The following is a 25,260-nucleotide window of genomic DNA, read 5'->3' as shown; positions in this document are numbered from 1 at the left end:
TAAGTGAATGGGACAAAGCTGTGTAACTCTGCACTGTTGCTACTATAAGTACAGTCTGGGCATTGCTAGGGTCTCAAAAGATCTGGGGCCCAAGCCCCAATGCATATGGCCCAATTCTCTGAGTCAACCAAACGCACTCCCCCAACCAAACCCCCTTCCCCCGGAAAACACTAGCACTGAAGACATTTTGCTGTACTTACTATACAGCAGCACGTACCGCTCACATCCAGTGCCTCCCAGGTAACGTCTTCTCTGATGTAGATCCTCTCTGTCATCATCTTCTCCATTTGGTCCGTACAACTTCTCTCAGCCGTGCCTCATCTCTGTACAGTGTCACACACGGACATCTTAGCTTCCTAACATTTCTATTATCATCTCCCAACCTGGAGTCCCCACTGTGTTATCCTGCTGCTCGCTGTACCCCCCAATACCCCCAAATACTATTCTGAAGGAAAATGAGCGCCCCCCATAGTAATAGTACTCCTCATAGTCCCAATAGTAATTTCCTTCTAGAATGCCCTCATTAGTAATACTGCCCCCTACAGTGCCTCCAACAGTGATAGTGCTCCCCAAGAGTGCCTCCATTAGTAGAACAGCCCTCCAGTATTAATAATGCCCTTACAGAACCCCCAGTAGACATAAGACCCCCTATTGTTCCCCCAGTGGTAATAAAGCTCTCTACAGACCCCTCAGTAGTAATAAGGCCCCCGATAGTGCTCTTAGTAGAAATAATGTGGATCTATAAGTCCCTCCTATAGAGCCCCCAGTAGTAATGAGAACGCCTAATGTCCCCAGTATTTATAATGCCCCCTACTGTTATAATGATCACCCTGAAGTGCCCCAGTATTTATATCACCCCCTACTGTTATAATGTTCCCACAGTGCCCCCAGTATTTATATCGCCCCCTACTGTTATAATGCTCGCCCTGAAGTGCTCCCAGTATTTTTAATGCTCCCTGCAGTGCCCCCTGTAGTTATATTCCTCCGTTTACTGTCCTCAGAAATTATAATTCCTCAGCCCTTCCACCACAGAGTCCCATGTAAATAACATCACACCATCTCTCCAGCCCCCTCCAATACACAGTCCCATATAAATAACATCCCTCTCTATCTACAAACCCCTTCAAAATATAGTCCTATGTAAATAACATCACACCATCTCTCCTGCCCCCTCCAATATACAGTCCCACGTAAATTACTTCACCCCCTCCCCAGCTGCCTTCAACCTACAGTCCCATGTATATAACATCACCCCCTCCCCAGCTGCCTTCAACCTACAGTCCCATGTAAATAACATCACCCCCTTAATATTCAGTCCCATCTAAATAACATCACCCCCCGACACCTTCAACATACATTCCCATGTAAATAAAAATCACCTCCCTCCCCAGCCACATCCAACATGCAGTCCCATGTAAATAGTATTACCCCTCAACATTCAGTCCCATAAAAATAATATTACGCCCGCCCACAGCCACATCCAACATGCGTTCCTATGTAAATAACATCACCCCCCTCAACTTTCAGTCCCGTGTAAATAACATCACTCCACCCACTGTCCCATGTAAATAACTTTCCTCCCTTCAGCCCTAACATACAGTCCCAGTTAAATAACTACAACTCCCAACATTGCTCTGCCTTTCACACTGAGTGATCTACCCCTTCACTTACCTCTCCTCATGTACAGACCTCACCACAGCTTCTTCCGAGGACTTCTCTTCACTGCTGAGCCATCCTCTCCTGCACTGGTCACATCATGGTGACATCATCGCAGGTCCTTTTCAGCTAGTGCATTAAGAACTGATCACATGGACTGTGATGTCATCACAGGTCCTTCAGCTCTTGCAGGGCATGCAATACAGTTGTATCTATCTGGCAGGTAGGACATTCAGGGCCTGGGTCAAAACATCAGGGGCCCAAGCCCTGAATGTTTTAAACTAGCAAAGCCCCTGGGACTGATGTAAACAATGAAGAGTCTTCAGCATCCACATGAGCACCATGGCCCTTTAAACAGCTAATCAGTGGGGTTGTTGAGAGTCAGACCCTTACCAATCTAATATCCTAAAGACAGGCGATACATTTTAAGGTTAGATAACCCTTTAACATTGCATGTGAAATTGATATGGGTCGTTTCCATTGACTTCAATGTAGATAAGCTGCATCAACATACACAGCAACATACCATGGACAAATACAGTATATAAGGCTGAGCTGGAAATACCTTACTCAGCCAATAGACAAAAGTGGCACAGTTTCTGGGAAAAGAAAATCATAGTCATTTTCCTAATCCCTTTAAACCCCTTTAAACCCCAGCTAACAATCTCTGTAGAGGCCTTGCTGGCCAATGTGAACTATGGTTTTATAAGATACATTCTGTACAGCAAGTGTGCTGTCACTTTAAAGGGTGACCTAACCAGTCAATTGAGCTTGTGACTGTCAAAGAGCTTTTAAATTAGACAACTACAGTACATGGTAAATATTATCACCAGTTAAAAGAAAGGCCTCAAAGGCCTCAAATAGAGGCTTTACAGGGCATATGTTCAGCAGTTGTCAATATACAATGTATTCATAATGTTATGTGTTATAGTGCTAAACGTTGAAATTATAACACCAAGTAGGACAAACTGTAAGGTTATACAAATTGAGAAAGTAGCAGATTATTAAATTTCAAGCACCTAGCTCCAATATGGGTCATATAGGAGGGGCATAACAGCTAGATTTAAAGCTAAGTTGCTATGGGGCCACGAGACCTAAAAAAATCTGATAAAGTCATACGGGATGACTGCTTGATGCCTTCTGTTTGTCAATGTGCCAGTTATCACCACTTGTTGCAAACTGAAAGGGACAGAACCTTGAGAGACTTTGGTTTATCACTCAATGTTGTGTGTCCTGGTGGTTGGGAGAACAGTGGACTGGAATGACAGTCAGAAGTGCACCTCTGTATGGACGGATTGTTTGATTAGAAGAGTGGAATGTGGTGATCCATTCTGTACTACAAGTGAAACTGGATGTCCCAAACCTAGGGTGGCAAACAGTGTCTATACAAACTGTCAGAAGTTGTTTGCACGGCATTGAGCTACAAGACAGATGTCCAGCTACAGTCTATTATGGTGCACAGCAAAATGGCAATGGAGGCTGAAATGGAGGTCTATGCTCTTCAATGATGGGTCTCGCTTATGTCTCGAATGCAATGATAGCCAGCGATTAGTCTGGAGAACACATGAGCAGAGGACTTCACAAGAAAATGACACACTAGTCCTACTCCTGGAACTATGGGGGTAGCATAATGTACAGTAGCTGTACCCCTATTGTCTTCATTTAAGGTACACTAACATTGATTTGGTAGTGGAACCAGTGGTACAGCCATTTCTCCAAAGTATCCCAGGGCCCATTTTATAACAGGACAATGCCAGGCTGCATATTGCTTGTGGTACTGTGAGCAGCCTGCATGACCTAAACGTGCCTACCATGGCCTGCAGCATCTACAGACTTGTCTTGCATCGAGCACATCTGGGATATCAACTGATAACATGTTAAGTTGTGCAAGTGTGTGTATTTCTGCGCGTGGCGCTCATACTCAATACTGAATAAATCAAGATGTTTTGAATATTTTGTTTCCAGTTTTTTTTAAATCATTTTATATCATTAACATGTCTTTCCATCTTGTGATTTCTATAATTCCATGATTCTAATAATTCTATAATTCCTTCTTGGTGTTACAATTTCAATATTTAGGATTGTAAGATAAAACTTAGCTATTTACCAAAGTTTCCCTTAAGGTGACCAATCCAGGCAGGAAACTGTTAAATTTACGTTAAATATCTGTGAGTGTGAACATTTTTATGGCTCATGCATATGAGTATATTATGGTTTCATAAAAGAGGTACTGTATAATTTGGTGGTAATTAGAGATGAGCGAATCGAAGCTGACAAAGTGGAATTCGATCCAAATTTCAGGAAAAATTCGATTTGCACCGAAGCCGAATTTTCTCGCGCTTGATGGTAACGAATCACATTTTTTCCTAAAATGGCTGCTGCTTGTGTAAGGACATGGAGAAAGGAACTCTGGGAAGGCGGGATCACCCATAATGCCATGCATGCAGTCAATCAGCAGCCAGCCAGCCCTGTGATGTCACAGCCCTATAAATAGTGTCAGCCATCTTAGATTCTGCCATTTACCAGTGTACTTAGTGCAGGGAGAGACGTCAGTAGGCGCTAGGGACAGTGCTAGTAAAGACTTCATTGTGCTAAAAGATTTACAAGTTCAGGGAAAGATTATTCAAGGTGTAGGGAAAGGATAGGGAGGAATCATTCCACAGCATTTATGTAGAACAGCGTTCAGTTGGGGAGGTTACAGCCTGGGTAATAGGAACAATCCTATTACACCTTGCTGCACTGACTGGGGATCCAAATTGCTATTATTCAGCTCTGTAATTCCAGCAAAACGTTCTTATTAGGGTGCAAGTGCTGTTTGATACAGGCATTAACAGGGTTTATTACAAGGAGATATTTCTACGTCTTATTTGCCCTTGTACGGTGCAGTTATATGTTCTAAAGCATTTTTTCGCTTGTATTAGTGGGGAAAAAAGGGCTTATTAGCCGCTGTGTGGTGAAGTGCGAAAATTACAGCCCTTTTTGTCGTGTATTAGTGGCAAAAGTAACATATTTGCCGTTCAGCGGTGCAGTTATATGTTCTAAAGCCCTTTTGTGGCGTGTATAAGTGGAAAAAGAAAAAATATATTTACCGTTCAGTGGTGCAGTTAAATGTTCTAAAGCCCTTTTTGGCGTGTATTAGTGGTAAAAAAAAAAAAGGGCTTATTAGCCGTTGTGTGCTGAAGTGAGAAAATTACAGAGTTTTTTGGGGTATTTTAATTTCCTTTTTATTTATTTATTTTATATAACAGTATTTAAGACAGAGAAGTGCCAGGCACTGCACAGGGGAATGGCAGAGGGCTAAATGTTTCTGGCGCATGCACAGGTCGCAGCAGAGTAAGGGGGCGTGGCAGCAGAGGTCGCAGCGAGAGGCCTGAGCTCCCGGTGTCATCTAGCGGTCGGGTCTTGACCAGCAACCCAGCGGTTCTTGAATGGTTGACTCGGTCATCCACTTCGTTCCAAGTGACATCAGACACCCCCAGCCAAGAGTCGGTAGGTTCCTCTGACACGACGCTTAGGCTACTTTCACACTGGCGTTTCTGGGTCCGCTTGTGAGATCCGTTTCAGGGCTCTCACAAGCGGCCCAAAACGGATCAGTTCAGCCCCAATGCATTCTGAATGGATAAGGATCCGTTCAGAATGCATCAGTTTGCCTCCGTTCAGCCTCCATTCTGATCTGTAGGCGGACACCAAAACGCTTGCAGCGTTTTGATGTCCGCCTGACGATGTGGAACCAAACGGATCCGTCCTGACTTACAATGTAAGTCAATGGGGACGGATCTGTTTTCACTGACACAATATGGTGCAATTGAAAACGGATCCGCCTCCCATTGACTTTCAATGAATTCAAAATATTTTTTTTTCATGGTAATGCTTAACGGATCCGTTCTGAACGGACATAAGGGTTTGCAGTATAGGTGCGGATCCGTCTGTGCAGATACCAGACGGATCTGCACCTAACGCAGGTGTGAAAGTAGCCTTAGTTGGCACGGCCCGGGAGCAGGCCCTGTGCCCTAACCTTTCCTCAACCTGCCTCTGTCCTTTTCTGTTCCCTCAGCCAGAGAAGTATTGTATGCTGTAGGCTCAGCTCCACTATACAGTTAGGACGAGCTACTAGAAGACAGTCAGCAGCTACTGGCCAGCCAAGATGTGGAGGAGACATCTGCCGCTTCCTCTACTAGGCGGGCAAGTAGTGATGAGGAGAGTGGCGTGGAAGCTGGTGTTTCGAGCGGTCAGACTCCTGACCCAGAGACAGTTGAGGAGGACATCAGTGATGTGCAGACAATACTCGATGATGATGATGATGTAGCTGATCGCACTTGGTAGCCAGGTGACGAAGCGGCTTCATTTTTTTTCTCTTTATATAATAATGTAATATTATAAAATCCAGTGTCTCCATGATAAATCTGCAGTGTGGGGGCCCCGTGTGGCTTCTGCACACTTTCAAAATAATCCTTCAGCGGGGCGAATAGATGCCGGATGAATGGGACGCTCCATGACCTTCCCAGGAGCTGCTGTCTGGAGCAGCGGTTCATTTCTGAGACGTCCGTATAGAGCGGGGGGAATCCGAAGATCCTCTCCATCTCCGTGCCCCACAGGATGTCCTCCTTCCCATCCATGATGACTGGGAACTCGTGATGTTTTCTCTGATGAAGAGACCAGGGGGCTTGTAGTTATGGTTTAAATCTTGATGAACTTTGCGACTCTTCTGGGCTCCAAGCAATCTTGAAGCTTTGTCTTCTCATTGACTGTAGCTACTAGAGGCCTGTTCATGCCAGGCAGGTTCCCCCAGAAGTATCTGGCTCGACGAACAGCCGATACCACACTTGCATCAATCTTGACAGGATTCGTCTCCAGGTGGAGAGAATAACCATAAAGGCCTTTCCGGTGCGGGTTAACCACAGATAAGTCATTACAAGGACTGCCGCCAATTATCAGATCAAATTGTCCCCATTCTTCTACCTGTTTCCTAGTTATATTCTGTATGTCACCCACATATACAATCTGCCCTGGATAGCGTACCCGTCCTATTGTGATGGCGTCCTCACACACCTCTGATGCCATATATTTTTCAATGTTGATTCTAAGCTTTTTGAGAACCAGTAATCCTGTCTGTCCTTTCCAACACAACCCTAGCAAACAAAAGTCTCGCCAAGAACATTATTTTAATCAAAAGAATCCTTTTATATTTTGGACATTCTAACTAGGTGAGGTCACTCAGTACCCAACATTCCACCGTAAACGGAATGTCAACTTTCAATTCCCGGATAATAATATTATAAATTGCCCCCCATATTGTTTCAACTCTACACATGACTAAAACATATGCAAGTGATCTGACCCAGATAAATCACACCATGGACAATTAGAAGTATCCCTTAAACCACATTTATTAAGCCATAAAGGTGTGATATAGATTTGGTGCAAAATATTAAATTGAACCAAAACGTGATTAAAATTATAAGAAACTAAACTTAAATTCGCCAATATATTATCCCAATCTTCAAGGGAAATTCCCGGACAATCAGTTTGCCAAGCCTTTTGTCCCAGAGAAGGTGTATTATTAAATCGTACTTTAAGTAACACTTCATAAAGTTGAGAAATTTTTACCTTCTGTCCCATATTCCCTAAAAATGAATAGACGAAGCGGGGAGATCGGGAAAACAATTACACAGGGCATGGGGGAGGTGGGGTCAAACATGGAGGCAGAGGAGGACACGAAGCAACATATATTTAATACTTCCAACTTCAAACCTGTAACCAGTTCCCAGCCAACACCGAAGATCCAAGGAGGGGGGCGGCAGGAAGCATCGGAGACCGAAACAACAGAAGGAGGGCAACCGCCCCGTTTGCAAGAGAGGCAACAAGCAGACACCGCCAGACAAGGCGGACAAACGCAGGGGATCTGCCGAGAGTCCGGTCCAGCAGAACGCAAAGGGCCCAGAGGTGGTGGTGTCCCGCGGTTCAGACCGAGTGGCTTGGGAGAAGAGGGTAGCAGCTTGCCTGTGAGGCAGTGGCGGAGCCAGCAAGCAGCTAGCATGGCCGGGAGTCAGCAGGGTGACAGCAGTGGGAGGTCAGTAGCCAAACGTGCCCTGGGTAGACCACCCACTTCGTAGGAGCCTACCTGCCTGGGAAGTAGCGGTGCACGGGTTCATGGAGGCAGTGGCGGTAGCAGTTAGTCAGTGCGTAGTGTTTCGGGTAAAATCACCTACTCAGCGGTGTGGCAGTTTTTTGTTAAGCCGCCGGAGGAGGTGAACATGGTCATATGTAGAATCTGTGGGCAGAAGGTGATGCGTGGCCCAGTGGCCTGCGATTTCAGGCAGTCAAGGCTCCACCACCTCAGCCGAAGGGAGCTGTCTGTCCTTCCCATCATCTACCGGTCCTGATGCTCCTGCTCCTCATCCTTCTACTCCTCATCACTCATTCCGTCAGCAATCGATCACCGAAGCGATTGCCAAGTTGCTGCTCCTGGCCAAGTTGCTGGTGCTGCAGGCACTCCCTTTTCAAGTGGTGGACTCTGCACCTTTCAGAGAACTGATGGTTTGTGCCGAGCCGAGGTGGAGAGTCCCAAGCTGTCATTTTTTTGCCAAAAAGGCAGTACCAGCCACGCACACGCATGTAGAACAGAAGGTGAGCCAGTCCTTGAGCCTGTCGGTGTCTGCCAAAGTGTATGGCAGCACCGACGTGTGAAGCTGTAACTACGGTCAGGGACAATACATGTCCTTTATGGCCCACTGGGTGAATGTGGTTCCTGCACAGCCACACCTGCAACTTGGCCAGGTGACACTACTTCTGCCTCCACGTTGTCACGCTGTTGGTCCTGCGACAATGTCCAACTCTGCCTTCTCATACTCCACCGTGTCCTCAGCCTCCACTGCAGGGACAATTCACAGTGCCCCTCCAGCATACCACATGTGCAGGGCATGGAGGTGTCACGCTGTTCTGCACCTCGTTTGCTCCACAGACAGTGGGCGTTTTTTGGGCGTTATTGTTCTGACAGATAAGAGGAAGGGCAAAATAATCAGTGACATCAACACAAACTTACTGCTGACACCCTCTCTACTCTGTCGGGGGCTCTACTTGTATAAGCGTTTAATAGAACAGGTTCTGATAACATCTATGTGGAATCAGCTGGCGACGGTGTAAAAGGAGTGCGATTCTTGGGGCTAACATCGACCTGTAAGGCTGAGTCCATACTTGACTGCCCAAATAAGTGAAGTGTGCAGTGATTCTAAGAGCGACGCCTGTCATCTGCATGTCATACTCACTCACAGTATTATTTCACTACCAAAGCAGACTCCCTATGAGTGTTACTGCAAGGCACAGTGTTCTACACCACTATAAAGGCTCTCTGCAGCCAGGAAATAGCCGAGAAAAATAGAAATTTTTAACGCAATTTGCCACGAATAAATTCGGATCAAACCAAATTTTTTCAAAAAATTCGGTGAACTGGACGAATTTTTGAAAAATTCACTCATCTCTAGCGGTAATGTTATGCTTTGTAGGTTTTCAAATCTCTATATAAACTGAATGTATGGCTGTATTTTGTATGTTTTCTATGTGCCACAATGTAAAAAAAAAATGTGTCATGCTCCATCAGGGTTCCAATTTAACTCTGAAGAAGTCCATGTAGAATAAGAAAATGAATCCCCATATTCAGAGTTCACACTTCAGTTATTTGGTCAGTTATTTCCATCAGTGATTGTGAGCCAAAACCAGTAGTGAAGCCTCCACAGAGATAAGGGATAATGAAAATATCTGCACATGTTCTGTGTTTTTGACCCACACCTAGTTTTGGCTCACAATAACTGATGGAAACAACTGACCAAATAATTGAAGTGCAAACCCAACCTTAGGCCTCTTTCACACGGGCGTTGCGGGAAAAGGTGCGGGTGCGTTGCGGGAACATGCACGATTTTTCCGGGCGAGTGCAAAACATTGTGCGTTTTGCACTCGCGTGAGAAAAATCGCGCATGTTTGGTACCCAAACCCGAACTTCTTCACAGAAGTTCGGGCTTGGGATCGGTGCTCTGTAGATTGTATTATTTTCCCTTATAACATGGTTATAAGGGAAAATAATAGCATTCTGAATACAGAATGCATAGTAAAATAGCGCTGGAGGGGTTAAAAAAAATAAAAATAAAATTAAACTCACCTTAGTCCACTTGATTGCGCAGCCGGCATCTCTTCTGTCTCCTTCTTTGCTGATTGCAGGAAAAAGACCTGGGGTGACGTCACTCCGGTCATCACATGGTCCATCACATGATCCATCACCATGGTAAACGATCATGTGATGGATCATGTGATGACCGGAGTGATGTCACCACAGGTCCTTTTCCTGCAATCAGCAAAGAAGGAGACAGAAGAGATGCCGGCTGCGAGATCAAGTGGACTAAGGCGAGTTTAATTTTTTTATTTTAACCCCTCCAGCCCTATTTTACTATGCATTCTGTATTCAGAATGCTATTATTTTCCCTTATAACCATGTTATAAGGGAAAATAATAATGATCGAGTCTCCATCCCGATCGTCTCCTAGCAACCGTGCGTGAAAATCGCACCGCATATGCACTTGCTTGCGGATGCCTGCGATTTTCATGCAACCCCATTCATTTCTATGGGGCCTGCGTTGCGTGAAAAACGCACAAAGAGGAGCATGCTGCGATTTTCAAGCAACGCACAAGTGATGCGTGAAAATCACCGCTCGTGTGCACAGCCCCATAGAAATGAATGGGTCATGATTCAGTGCGGGTGCAATGCGTTCACCTCACGCATCGCATCCGCGCGGAATACTCGCCCGTGTGAAAGGGGCCTTAATAAAAAAACACCTACTATCTATAGAGATTGTGTCCATGCCCACTTTTAACCACATTGTAATCTTTTTTGTGATTCAAGAAATAGACTCTGGGCTCAAGAGAGGATACTTAGGTACTCTGATGGGCCACTCTAACCCGGGAGAGATACAGAGCTACAGGCACCACATGTATCTTCTCTCCTTGTAAGGCTCTCAGTGCAGCCCATGTAGTGCTCTGCAGACTCTAACCCTTGTACCAAACAAGCCCCAACCTGTCATTAGACTCTGCATCTCGTACAAATCCTTCAGGCTTTTGTTTCTAAAACACACATTTTAACTGCCGCCTCCCTCAATTACGTACAAGTCCAAGAGTGAGAAGAGAACACAGCAGTAATTGTCATTTTCACTCAGAGGAGGCTTTTTTGCCACTGTAAGCAAACAATAGAGCACAGAAAATCCAGGTTCATCCCTTACAATAGGCTTTGTGTCTTTCGAGCATACCGATAGAAAGAGCATGGTATTTTCTGATGGATCAGTTATGAGTATGACAGAATTGATGCAATTACCTCTGCCCACCTTCCTGCCACTATCATCATTGTGTCATGTTCCTAACAGTAAACTATCATTCTGAAATTTTAGCTGCTGCATTCTTGACAAATTGCAGAAGAGATTCTTGAAGCCTTGACTTGTCACTCATGTCTTGCAGATCCTACAATATAAGATATTTTGGAGGCCTAGAATGACTGAGAGATAACATTGGGGGATTGTACCATTAAATTCCCTAAAAATAATAAGGCAAATAGGTAGGCAACACTTCTCCTATAAGCAATGACTGCATAACACATTAGATGAAACTTGGCCAAATCTGCCAAATTTGGCATGATTGGCCTAACATCTAATGTGTATTAGGGTCCCCAGAGTGGTCCTTGATGGCAGATGTCAATCGGTATGGTTAGATTTTAATATGCCTTTGTACCACTTGGAAGCAAGCTGCTGCTGGCCATGCTGCCAGCTAGACTTGGCATATATAATTAGACAATCTTACCACTATCTTCTCTACTTACCTCCCTCTACCACCAAATTGTTGCAGTTCCTTGTGCAAGCAAAAAGTCAGAGGGACCCAGGTCTCTTCATTCTTAGCATTGGCAGGGGTCCAAGATGTTGGCCCCCCATCTATCATAATATTATGGCGTATCCAAGATTTTACAATAAGAAATGCCCATTTAAAAGAAATGTAATGTGATGATAATATGACCAAGATAGAACATCCAAACTTGGACTTTTTTTTATGATCTTTTTAACCCAATCAATATCCATTTTGAATGAACTAGGTGGAATTTAGATGTGATAAACCGATAGCCTAGTTCCAAATAATATCACAGTGCACGTCTATCACAATTAGTTTATTATTATTCTGAAAAAATATATCACATGTGGGGTGTTATTAAGTGGAGATGCACCTTTAAGCAGGGAAAAGCTCATTTGATGCTGGACTTGCACATCCAAATTGCACCCAAGGACACTGGTACTATTTATGTTCCTTTAAGTCATGTATATGATAATGTAAGGATCATACAGTATGGTGCAGATGTCAAGCTGGTGGTACAAAAAGCTAAGCACATACAGTAGGTCAACTGGTATTTTAGCTCTCTGCATTAGGCAAGTCTTATCTAGTTACAATTATAGGGCTGGGTTCACACGGGCGTTGCGGATGCGTTGCAGGAAAAGATGCAGGTGCATTGCGGGAAAATGCACAATTTTTCCGCGCGAGTGCAAAGCGTTTTAATGCGTTTTGCACGCGCGTGAGAAAAATCGCCACGTTTGGTACCCAGACCCGAACCCGGACTTCTTCACAGAAGTTCGGGTTTGGGATCGGTGTTGTGTAGATTTTATTATTTTCCCTTATAACATGGTTATACGGGAAAATAATAGCATTTTTAATACAGAAAAGTAAATTAGGGATGGAGGGGTTAAAAAAATTATAATAAAATTTAACTCACCTCATCCACTTGTTCGCGCAGCCACTCATCTTCTTTCTTCTTCTTTGATGACCTGGGAGGAAAAGGACCTCTGGTGATGTCACTGTGCTCATCACATGGTCCATCACATGGTACATCACCATGGTGATGAACTATGTGATGAGCAAAGTGACGTCACCAAAGGTCCTTTTCCTCCGAGGTCCTCAAAAAAGAAGACGAACTGGGCTGCGCGAACAAGTGGATGAGGTGAGTTCAATTTTTTATTTTATCCCCTCCACCCCTAATTTACTTAGCATTCTGTATTAAGAATGCTATTATTTTCCCTGATAACCATATTATCAGGGAAAATAATAAAGATCGGGTCCCCATCCCGCTCGTCACCTAGCAACCATGCGTGAAAATCGCACCGCATCGGCACTTGCTTGCGATTTTCACGCAGCCCTATTCACTTCTATTGGGCCTGCGTTGCGTGAAAAACGCTCAATATAGAGCATGCTGCGATTTTCACACAACGCACAAGTGATGCGTAAAAAAAATAGCTCATCTGCACAGCCTCATAGAAATGAATGGGTCCGGATTCAGTGCAGGTGCAAAACGTTCACCTCACGCATCGCATCCGCATGGAATTCTCGCCCGTGTGAAAGGGGCCTAACACTTCTGTATGACTTTAATTGCTCAGCTTTGTACATTTCACATCTTGTCTTCCTTATCTTTTTCAATAAAAGTAATATTTTGTTGCTAGGCAGTCATACATTACTGTTTGGGAGGGGTGGAGGTAAAAACATTTAGCTACAGCTAAACAATCAAAAATCAAGATGACATTGTTGTGTCGTGTAAATCTTTCTTATATGTAACTCAATGCCATCTTATTGTCTAATAAATGTACCCTACCATTCTCTACTAGTGCCTTTCTATCTGGACTGGACTGCAGTGGGCCACCTCTCTCTGCATTATGGCTTGTTTTGTCTTTGCATGGCATTAACTATATATGACCATGGCAAATTACGCTGTATTTACACCGTGCCAATGAGCAAACGATTGTCGGGAAGGAAGTGTTCCTTCCCGCAGTGGCGTGCCTAAGGTGTTTGGCACCCGGGGCGGGTCCTGTCTCTGGCACCCCCCACACGTTAAAACATTGTACCTGCTCACAGTAGTAATGCCCTCATCGTGCCCTTTCACAGTAGTTATGCCCACATTGTTCCCATTCACAGTAGTTATGCCCTCAATGCACCCCATCACAGTAGTAATGTCCACATAGTGCCCTGTCATGGTAGTAATGCCCACATTGCTCCCCGTCATAGTAGTAATGCCTACATTGTGGCCCGTTTCTGTAGTAATGCCCTCAATGCACCCCTTCACAGTAGTTATGCCCGCATTGTGCCCCTTCATAGTAGTTATGCCCACATTGAGCCCCTTCACAAAAGTTATGCCCTCAATGCACCCCTTCACAGTAGTTAATCAATTGCCTGCTTGTTAGTGGAGATGAAGAGCTGCATTTACATGCAGCAATCACCTCCACCGTATGAGGACGAGTTATGGCGTGTAAATACAGCATTAGTCTAGCTTCTGACGAGACCCTCCATCCACTTGGCTAGCCTTATAACTATTAGGCCTCATGCACACTGACGTTGTTTTGGTCCGCATGCGAGCCGCCGTTTTGGTGGCTCGGATGCGGACCCATTGACTTCAATGGGGCCGCAAAAGATGAGGACAGCAGTCCGCATCCGTTGCTCCGTTCCGTGGCCGCTTTGCGGACAAGAATAGGCATTTATATTAAAGGCTGTCCGTGCCGTTCCGCAAATTGCGGAATGCACACGGACGCTATCCGTGTTTTGCGGATCCGCGATTTGCGGACCGCAAAACACACCACGGTCGTGTGCATGAGGCCTTATTCTGTATTTTCCTTTGGCACTGTATAGGTCTTTACAGCTTTGGCCATGGCTGAGACTGGCCTTTGCTGCCAGCAGCCATCTGTTTCATCCCAACCCAGTCCCAATTAAAGCTACGCAGAGAAAAGGGTTTTCTGAGATTTAAATACTGATGACCTATCCACCTGATCGGTGGGGGTTCCACACCTGGGGTCCCTGCCCAGCAGCTGTTTGAGAAGGCACCAGTGCTCCTGTGAGTGTCGCGGCCTTCTCTCTGTTCACCAAGCACACCGCCGTACATTGCTGCCTGCTCGAACAGTTGATTGGTGGTGGTCCTGTGCAACCATTAATGACTGAATATATAAAATTATTTAAGTATCATATTTTCTCTAGTGGCTTCACTTTTGAGAACTTTTGGCAACAAGCTTGTCAAATTTTTCCAATGACAATATTAAGCACGATGAATGCACACCCTGTCATTAGGATTCATACAAGAGTCAAAAATAGGCAGAAATACAGAGGAGAACCTCAAGCTCCTGGGCACCAATGTAGAATCTCTACCAGGGCCAACATTCATTAGCTATAACAGCCATCAGACCCTTTAAGCCCCAGGGCCCAGAGGCAGCTAACACACTCCCTATAGTTATGCCCCTGTTAAAATATGTTTTCTATCACCTCAATGTCTTATGGGCACCTGTTATCACAAGCCTTACAGTAATGCTTCCTAGAAAGAGAGAGCTGTGTTATGGGAACATCAAGTCCTGAAATGCATTTTTAAAGACGTCTTTTGTGATACATTAATGCACTCATGAAAAAAAGATGGGCTGCAAATGATAAAACTGTAATTTACAGTGAAAGTGTAAGCAGGTAAAACAAACATTTTCAGCAACGTCATTCATCTAATCTGCTTCATAGTACACAGTGGATCAGAGTGAGGATCAGTGTGCGGTTTTGGGAGTGGTTATGTGGAGGAGTAAGATTAATAGAAGTCAAGGGCAGGACAGGTTTAAAATCTGATGAGTCCGCTAGTATCAAAAACTATATTAGTCTGAATAAGTTGCTGTTCAAAAAAACAACAACTAATTCTAGATTTTTAATAACTTTTGACCTATTTTAATTATTTTTAGGGAATTATTACAGCATTCACAGTCATAACTAAATTATTACCATACATAGTCACATATGCATGACTGGGTAGGTTTTGACAAAGGGCTCACACATTTTTTATTAGACTTTTGACCCAAATTCAGCCTTAGTTCCAGTAGGTGGTACTTATATTAGGATGTGGAGAAACAGTGGTCTGCAAGAAACTCACTTTGAATACGTCTCCACATTACTAGATTGCTGCGAATGTCAGAAGAGGGTGGTCCAAGATGGATCGTAGAATATAATGGTTCCAATCATTTCTCTATATTTATGACTACTGGCAGTAACACAAGTCCTAGACAACATGCAAAAGACAACAGCCTGGATTATGAAAAATTACATACTAAACCAATAAATTTTAACTTACCAGTATTTGGATTTAACATGAAAAACCCTTGATTATTTCCACTGGAGAAATGGAAGGAAAGTTTGCCAGCTGAAACAGAATCTGCATCGGTGGCATCTAGCTGGCGGATGGAAACATTGGGAGGAGAATTTTCAGGCACAGAAGCATAAAATACAGCCTTGGATAACTGAGGGATGTTATCATTTACATCTTCAACTTCAATGTAGACTTCAGCCACTGAAGACAGTGGAATGGAACCCAAGTCTGTAGCACAGATGGTCAACCAGTAACGAGAAGTAGACTCCCGGTCTAGAGGAGCCTCTGTCTTGATAGACCCTGAAAAGTACACCAATGCTATGATTACTGCTGAATCACAGTTAGATCACACATTTTGGAATACACTGTAAAAATGCAGATAGCACACGGATGAAAAATATGGTTATGTGCATGAGGACTAAGAAAACAGGAATAGAATCCTATACTGATGAGTGTGTTCACATCACATTTGTATCCTATGTTAAGCACACACATAGGACATTACTCCCATGTGCACACCAAATCTTTTCATAGGATATAATGGGTCTGACATATGCCAAAAGAGTTGTCTCTCATTTTTTTTCAGTGTGTTGAATTACAAGTGACTCTAGCAAAGAAACGTTTACCACATGATATGCATTCTTCTACTATGGGAATCAATGAAACTGCATAGCATACATTTGTATACTTCAGGATGATATGTTGAGCATATGCATTGGGAGGTTTTCCTAGTGTACATGCTGAAGATGTTTCATAAATGTGCTACAAATAGGGCCAAAGCCAATGCTGTATTACTGACAACTGTCTATACATATCTTTTTCACATGAAGTCCCACCACTACCTTCTTCATTGAAGCCACACAAAGGCAGATTATGCAAATAGATTTCATTAAATTGGATTTTATCATATCAGGCAGAGTATTTATGTTATGATACAAGAGACAGCCAATTAAATATGACCAAATAACATTTACATCATCTGGTTGTAACTCACCAGTCTCCTCATCTATGCTGAAAACTGAGACGTCTGTTCCATCCTTTATGGAATAACGTATTTCACCATCCTTCCCTTTATCTTCATCCTGAGCTGTGATTGAAAGGACTAGTGTCCCAGGTGGAGAGTTTTCCAATACTGAGCTTGAGAAGACAAATGTTCTAAATAAAGGTGTTTGTAGATTTTCATTCACATCGAGCACTTCTATCTCCACGTGGCATATAGAAGAATGTGGAAATGGGTGGCCGGCATCTGTAGCTCTGACAGTCAAGTTGTAGAACGTTCTAGTTTCAAAGTCAAGTTCTTTCTCTAATATCAAAGCACCCGTAAACTTTTCCACACTAAATATCCCTTGCTCATTGTTAATAAGGGTATAAGATACCTCTCCATTGGGTCCAGAGTCAATGTCCTGAGCATCTACAAAGTATAAAACAGTTCCTATGGGAATGTCCTCTGCAATTTTTACATTGCCAGTTACTGGTCGGCAATATGGGGCATTGTCATTGACGTCTTCCAGTGTTATAACAACATCAGTGACAGAAAAAAGTTGCCTATCTTTCTTTGGCTGATCTCTGGCTTCTACTTTAAGCTTATATTTTGGCAACAGCTCTCTGTCTAACACGCTCTTAACTGTTAAGTCACCTGTGACACTGTCAATGGTAAACTTATCAGTTGGGTTTAGAAGTGAATACCTTACCCAGCCATTGTCTTCCTTGTCAATGTCATTTGCCTTTACTTTAACTACAACACTACCAATCTTAGCATCCTCTTGTATCATCACACAGTATCCAGATGAAGGAAACTTTGGTTCATTATCATTTACATCCAACACATTAATAGCTAGAAGTTTCCAAGATGATTTTTGAGGTGTTCCAAGATCATAAACTGTAATATTAAGAATATATGAACTTGTGGATTCATGGTCTAAAGGTGAGGAGACAATCAGCTCTCCCGTTTCCATGTTGATGTCAAAGCAGCCATCATCTTTTCCATCAGATATCACATAGACTAGCTTGCTATTCAATCCAGAATCCAGGTCAGTGGCAGTCAATGAAGCAATGGAAGAATTGACAACTGTATCCTCATTCACATCTTTAGATACTGGAAAATTGTCATCAAATTGAGGTGCATGATTATTTATCAGATGGTTGTTAAATGATGTGTCCTCCTCAAAGGTTTGCTTTTCAGGTTGTAAACTGAAGTAATTTTTCATGTTCTCCATTATCTTGTTAACCACACCAGTTTCTTCACAATGTGCAGATCTGGGAGAACCTTCATTTAATATTGTGATATTAATAAATGTGGACACAGCTTCATTTTCTCCATCACTGGCAGTAACAACTAATGAGAAATAAGAATGTGAAGATGTTGGGTCATACAAGTCACCTCTGATTGTAATTTCTCCAGATGTTGGATCCAACCGAAATTTCTGTAGCTCATTGCCAGATAGAATTTGGTACCGTATGGTCTGAAGCTCATCTACATCCACTGCTGAGAGTTCAGCCACCTTTTCCCCAATAGACATGTCTCTTGTAATGCTTATATTGCAGTTGACCTTCTCAAAAACTGGAGCATTGTCATTTAGATTGTTCATGATGAGAGAAACATAAACTTCACTTTGTCTACGATAAGGTGAGCCCAGATCTGATGCCCAGACTTTCAGATAATATATTCTTTGATTTAACTCATAGTCAAGCACCTTACTGTTAGAAATAACTCCAGTTATTGGGTCAATTATAAATGGAGCAAATTTTGGACTAACCAGCTTATAATTTACCTTGCCATTGTTTCCCGTGTCTGTATCAGTTGCTGAAACTTTTAATACCTTTGTTCCAATAGGAGAATTTTCATTGAATATTCCATCATATTTGGACTGAGTGAATATAGGGGAGTGATTATTGCAGTCTATAAGGTCAATAATAACAGTAGTGGAGACCTGGCCATCAAGTGCTGTAACTTCTAAATGGAACTGAGAATGATCTTTTACATCCATATGTTTACTGGTGAGAATCAAACCACTGTTTCGCATAAGTCGAAACTTATCAGTAGAAGTTTTCAAATAATATCCACCCACTGGAGCTGCTGGATGAATTTTTACTATAGCAACATGGGTACCGGGAGGGGAGCATTCGCTAATCTGTACTTTATAGACATCCTGTTCAAATCTTGCCATGGCATATCTCCATGGAGGGATGTAAATTGATTTGAGGGGGGAATAAACTGGTGGCTTTCTCTTGTCTTTGGCTCTAAGAGTTAGATTAAAGCCTTGTGAATGTTCTAGCCAGTTTATCTGTGCAGTTGATACCACAGTAAATTCATTTTTCCCCACATATGACCTTAGCACTTTAAAGTAACCAAATGAATCTCCATCAACAATCTCAACAGAATCTATACTGCACCCTGGATCTAAGAAGTCCATGACTACAGTGGCATAAAGGAGTCTCTCAGATGAGTCAGCCATGGCTGTTGTAACAGATGAGATAAATGGAGGCATCCTTGGGGCTGGCTGCACAAATACCTCCAATGAAGCTACATTCCCAAATCCATTACCCTCTGCAATTTTTCTCATACGGTCAACAGCTAAAATTTCCAGCTTGTGAACATTTCTATGGGTTGCGTTTAAGTGGCCAATTAGCATGACAATCCCACTTGTTGGATGGATACTAAATAGTGACGACTTGGTGTTAAAGGTATAATAGAACATAGCATTCTGTCCGAAATCCGCATCTGTGGCACTTATCTTTCCAATGATAGTTTTAAGAGGAGCATCTTCATTAATTGTAAATTTGTATGATGTTGTTGAGAAGAGAGGCCTTAGATCATTCATATCTAAAATTTGGATTGTAACTTTAGTCCGTGCTTCATAATCTAAGGATTTCTCTGAGGCAAGAATGAGTAGATGATAATTGTCTTTAACTTCTCTATTTAATAGGGCTGTATTGCCACTCCTTATCCTTATGCGCAAAAAGCAGAAATCCCCAACCACCATCTCCTCTGTTTTAAAAAGTCCAGTTGGGTCTCCAGACACAATCCGATACTTTACCGTCCATTGAGGATCCTTCAAGTAAATGCCCATCCTTACTTGGCTCAATACATAAGTCTTAGGAGCAGAATTTTCATAGATAGTTGTATGATACAAACTCTGGGTGAAACTCAAAGAAGAGTCCTCATTGTTGGGTCTTTCTTCAGTAGATGTATAATGAAGCAGCAATATGACAATAACTAGGACTTCTTGGGTGATGGTAAAGCAAACCATTGTGTAATGTCTTCCTAAAAATGGAACAAAGACACGTTATAAGTCCAAAAATAGTCTAAACATCCAATCAAATGTCAAATAACATATATAATTCTTTATTGATAAATATAATATGTATGTTGAGCCAATTCTAATTAACTTACCCTTTTGTTGTGGATAAGGGCCCATTTTTTGTGGGCAACCAAGACCCCATTATGGCTTGGCCTAGTTGCATTAGTTTTGTATCTATAGAATTACAATGATCCTGATGAGGACAACCCTTTAGATGCATGGAGTATCAAAAAAATTTGTGAATGCGATCGTGTAATAAATTGTTTATTGGGGAAACAGTTGCATTTACACTAAAAGTGTGGGTGATGTCCATCCACTGTGGAATCATCTGTACTGAAAAGGATATCTTTTTACACTTCTGGAATTCTGGACGATGAATGATGATTTAGGTGTAACAAGAATGAGAAACTAAACAATTATCGCTTGTTGTTCGATCGTTCGGTGCTTTTATAATAGATAATATATCACTTTTACTTGATTTTATGACTTTTTAAATCATTATCTACTCTTGAAGGGGGCTGAAGTCAACCAAAGTTTGCTGGTCACCTAAAATACATCTAATTGGTTTTCTCAGCTATTCAGTATACATAGTTTTATTTGTAGTTCTATATTTGCTTGCTTTTATATTCTTGCTACATTGATTACACAAAAAAGGGTAGGGTTAATATCCATAAAATATTTGAACTAAAGGCTAACAAAAAATAAAAAATATAAATCAACTGTTATGCTGACTAAGTACTGAAAACCAGTTAGCTTGTTTATAATCGGAAACTTAGCCAAGACACACCCTAATTGTGGTTTCACTTCTGCAATCTTAATAGAACAGGTTTTCTTTAACATACCCATTTTACTGGTCCAGTTTCTAGGGGACCTAAACAGTAAGTTTTGGTAACATCAGAAAATTATTTTCTTTAGTTTTGGGCAAAGATGATCTGTACTTTAATTGGGTGGATGGGACAAATATAATTAATGTACACGGCGTAGTCATGAATTTGTCCCATACAATAGGACTGGCACATGGGGAAGATTTTCCACAATGAAAATCTACACCAAATTGAGAACAAAATATGCATAATGTTACATGAGAATTAGGCCTCATGTACACGGCCGTGTTCCGTGGCCGAGAGCGGTCCATGGTAACACGGCCTGGATTCCTGTTGAGAGCAGTATAGTGTATTACTGTAGTGCAGCGGCGGCATGAAGCGCACGCGTCATAGCAACCAGTGACGCCGTGCGCTCCTGCTCTCAACAGGAATCCAGGCCGTGTTACTACGGACCGCTCTCGGCCGGGGAACACGGCCGTGTGCATGAGGCCTAGTCACAGATTTCACCCTATGCACAATGGCGGAATACAATAGGGTTTTATGGGTGGCTACATTTCTACTTTTATTCAAAAACAGCGTCACATTTGCCATGGTTTTTTCTGACATTGCAGCTCAGCCACACTGAAATAAATAAGGCTGAGCTGCAATACTGTACTCAGACTGTGGACAGGTGTGGTGCTATTTCTGCAAGAACATTTACTGTGTCTTAAGGTGACCATACACTTTCAATATCCTAAAGTCCCCCCCTACTCCGGCACGCACACATGCATGCTCAGTTGACTGTATGTGTGTTTTCAGTGGAGAGGCAAGAAAAAAGCGGTTTATCTCCAAGGAAAACAAAAGGATCGGTCACTGAAATTCACATAGTGGTACACCAGTCCCACCGAAAACAATGTGTGTGTGTGTGTGTGTGTGTGTGTGAGGGACCTTTAAGACAGTTTACGAGAGAACTTGATGGTGGGTGCAAACTGCATGTGTCAGACAACTATAATATATGCTTATCATAGTTATATTGTCATGTGCAACCAATTGCACTTTGCTTAGATGAAAAGACTGAATAGTTAAACAAAATGTCTACAGCAAATAGCGGATGTATGCTTTCATCTAATTCATGTGAATAAAACTCATCAAAGCAAAAACTATGACTTCCCTTTCTTAAACAAACATCCTGCTTTTCCCTCTCTTGGCTATAAGATACCTGTGTATCAGATTTATGTTAGAATATTCTTTTCAGTGCCTTCTGTGGTGACACATGGTCAGGGGCGGATTGGCCATAGACCTTACAGGAAAAATTCCCCTGGGGGCCGCCTGAGCTCTCCTCACGGCCGCTGGAAGTTTTTGGGGATGTATTTTGTGCAGCTGGCGGCATTATTTTGTGATGGACTGTGGTATTGTCCCGGTCATATTGGTGTTTGACCGTGACGCGGTTGCCATGCAGACTGGTTGCCGGTGGCAACGTGTTGTTGGTAGTTTGCATGTGCACTTCCCCTTTAAGGTTTGCCTTCCTGCTGTTTTGTGAGCAAGGGGTTAATCTTTATGCTAGTGGGGATTAAGGTGTTTCCTGGGTGTGGCCGCGGGCTTGATATATACCTGTGGCTTGCTGGCTGGGTGCAGTTGTACCACAGCCTTGCTTGGTGTTGGAGCTTTGCTCCTTGCCTGGGCTTTTCTGCCTAGTCCTTGAGGGCCACCTTATGGAACATAAATTGTCCTCCCTTATGTACCCTCCATGTACCTTTACCCTCACTTGTTGTATGTGTGGTGTGGGTTTATGTTCTGGGTGTGTGAAGCGTTTTGTTGGTTGTTACATGTCTGGGCTGTTGTTGGTGTTGGTCCCTGCATGTATGCTATACGTCACCCGGTATGTTGCTACCTCCGGAAGGGGCCTGGTTTCCCGGAGGGGTGAACCATAAGTCTGGATGCAGTGCTGCCTGGGGCTGCTGTGCACCTTGCTGTATGTACCAGATGTGCTGGATTCCGGTGTGTGGTGTTGTTTGTACGGTGTCCTACTGTGTGGGCACCTGGACTTATGCACGGGTTCCAGTCGTGGTGTCTGCGGCAGGTAAGTGTGTTTTTGGTGTTCTTACCTGCCGACTCTTTTGCTGTATTCAGTCGTCTACTTTTCCCTGCAGCTAAGCCTGTGGAGACTCTGGTTCTGGTTCATCCGTGTCTTGGATGAACCTGGTTGTCTCTTGTCCCTGTCTCCTAACCTCAGGAATATTCAGGGATTTCAAGATTCTGAGGTTTCCAGTGTATGGGCCCTCCTACCTTAAGGGTCGGCTCATACAGTTAGGAGAACAGGGCCAGATTTAGGGATGCTATAGGAGGTGACCAGATCCCTTTTCTTGGTAGCCTGGTCTAGCTGCTACCCCTATCCATTTTACATTGTACGGTGGGGGGTTTCCCCCACTCCCCACCGTGACAGATATTTGGCTCTTTTGGGGTGATCTAATGTGCCACACAATGGTATTGCTGAGCTCGCCTACTTGTGTTGGCCCTGCCTTCCATCAATTTGGAGCTGTCTACAAAATGGAGCAACTTTTAGTAATTTTTCCAGGGCCACTTTAAGTTCCCAGTCCGCCCCTGTACATGGTGCATATGATAAGGCTGCTGGGAAATAGGGGAAAATATGCTCAATGTTTTTTTTTTAACTGGTTAACGGATGGAACATTAGAGTGGTTAATATTGGTACACGTTAAATCCATTTTATTATTCAGTATGTATTTCTTTGCTTTGCTCTGGCTGATCTTTATAAATCGAACTAGATCAACTTTTAAATTTTCACAGCCTACAATCACCCCCATACACATTAGATAAAAGCCGGCTGGACCCGCCAGTTTCAGTGACACAGGCTTAGTTTTGAATGTGCCAGGTTTTGTCCTGCATCTCCCATGATCGTAGACATTCAAGGGAAAGAAGAGCATATTGAGTTTCACCATGGGTGATTCTTTCTTCCTACCAGAGGTATGCAGCTCCAAGAGAAGTCTAGCAGAGACTTAAAAAAACACTTCCATGTTTTTTTTTCAGACTTGCATTTCAAAGAGATATTAAACCTTTTTTACTAATAAAGTTACTGTTTTAGATGCTTTATTTATACAGAAATCCACATCTTCATTTTCAGTTACTGCATCATGTGACATAGATAGAACTAACTTTTCTGTCCTTATACTTATGTCTTCCCCAGGAAGCCGATATAGCCCTTTCTGTGCAGATGGAAACTACAAGCAGAGTCTGAAGGAAGATCGTCATCTGCTGTACCTCCACCCCTCAGCAGCTCTTCATTCCTCCCACTACATCCTCCTCCTCCTCCACCCCAGCATAGAATGCCTAGAATCACTAAGCTTCAAGGACCTTTTGACATCCCATAGTCATGTGACCAGATCAAGTCATGATGAGTCATATGACCAAGTGACATCATAAGGTCCTGTCAGGATTATGAGAATACAGACTGCCCAAAGGAGGATCAGTGGGTGGAAACAACATTATGGAGGGAATGCCTACACTCTCCCTCTTAGGATAGCAGTATTCTGGGACTTGTAGGCAAGACTGCAGCAACATGTGAAGGCATTTTGAAACAGCAGTAGCCATTTTTAATGAATATAGTAGAGAGATATGGCAGATGAGCACTAGTGTTGATCGCAAATATTCTAATCGCAAATTTTTATCGTGAATATTGTCACTTTGAGAATTCGCGAATATCTAGAATATAGTGCTATATCTTCATATTTGCGAATATTCTAGATTTTTTTTCATCAGTACCCATGATCCCTTACTTCTTCTTGCTTCTTGCTTGTGGGCCAATGAGTAGGCTGCAATATCTTTGATTTTAGGTAGTAGTTTTGATCGCAAATTTTCATATCGCAAAATAATGACTGGAGATCATGAATTCTTGAATTCGGGAATATATGACGAATATTCGCCTAAATATTTGCGAAATATCACAAATTCGAATATTGCCCCTGCCGCTCATCACTGATGAGCACAAGAAAACCAGAAGGCAGAAAGAGGACTTGTAGCAGGGATGAGGCAACAGTATAAACTGTTTTGACATACTTGTAGAGATTTCTTTAGGTTTATGGAAAAAAACTATGGAAGTGCTTCTTTAATTACCTCTCTCTGTTAAAAACACACTCCCGCAAGCTGAGTGATTTCCAGAGGAAATTACACCCAGGGCCCAACCCCTATATCATCGATAAAGTCTAATTGATTCAAAACCTAAGACATAGACCCAAGTGGACAGTGATTAGTTCAAAAGGCAGCTCCAAATGCAATCTTTCTCTTCAAATTTTGGGGCCCATTATATTATATTTGGGCCCAC

General features: G+C 42.9%; 1 protein-coding gene across 1 annotated transcript in view; it reads right to left on the bottom strand.

Annotated features, from left to right (window-relative positions):
* The window catches only part of FAT2 (FAT atypical cadherin 2), an 86,729-nt gene that overhangs the window by 33,493 nt on the left and 27,976 nt on the right, over positions 1–25,260 (bottom strand). Inside the window, exons 2-3 of the mRNA XM_040440299.1 lie at positions 16,815–20,084; positions 15,806–16,120 (exon numbers count right to left, since the gene is read on the bottom strand). Coding sequence (XP_040296233.1) covers positions 15,806–16,120; positions 16,815–20,070 — 3,571 coding nt within the window. The 5' untranslated portion in view covers positions 20,071–20,084. The remainder of the gene's footprint in view (positions 1–15,805; positions 16,121–16,814; positions 20,085–25,260) is intronic.

The sequence above is a fragment of the Bufo bufo genome, chromosome 1 (genome assembly GCF_905171765.1).
Source record: "Bufo bufo chromosome 1, aBufBuf1.1, whole genome shotgun sequence".
In the NCBI taxonomy this organism is placed as follows: Eukaryota; Metazoa; Chordata; class Amphibia; order Anura; family Bufonidae; genus Bufo; species Bufo bufo.
Note: the sequence above shows the minus strand (reverse complement) of the source record. Positions and strands in the feature narration are given on the sequence as shown.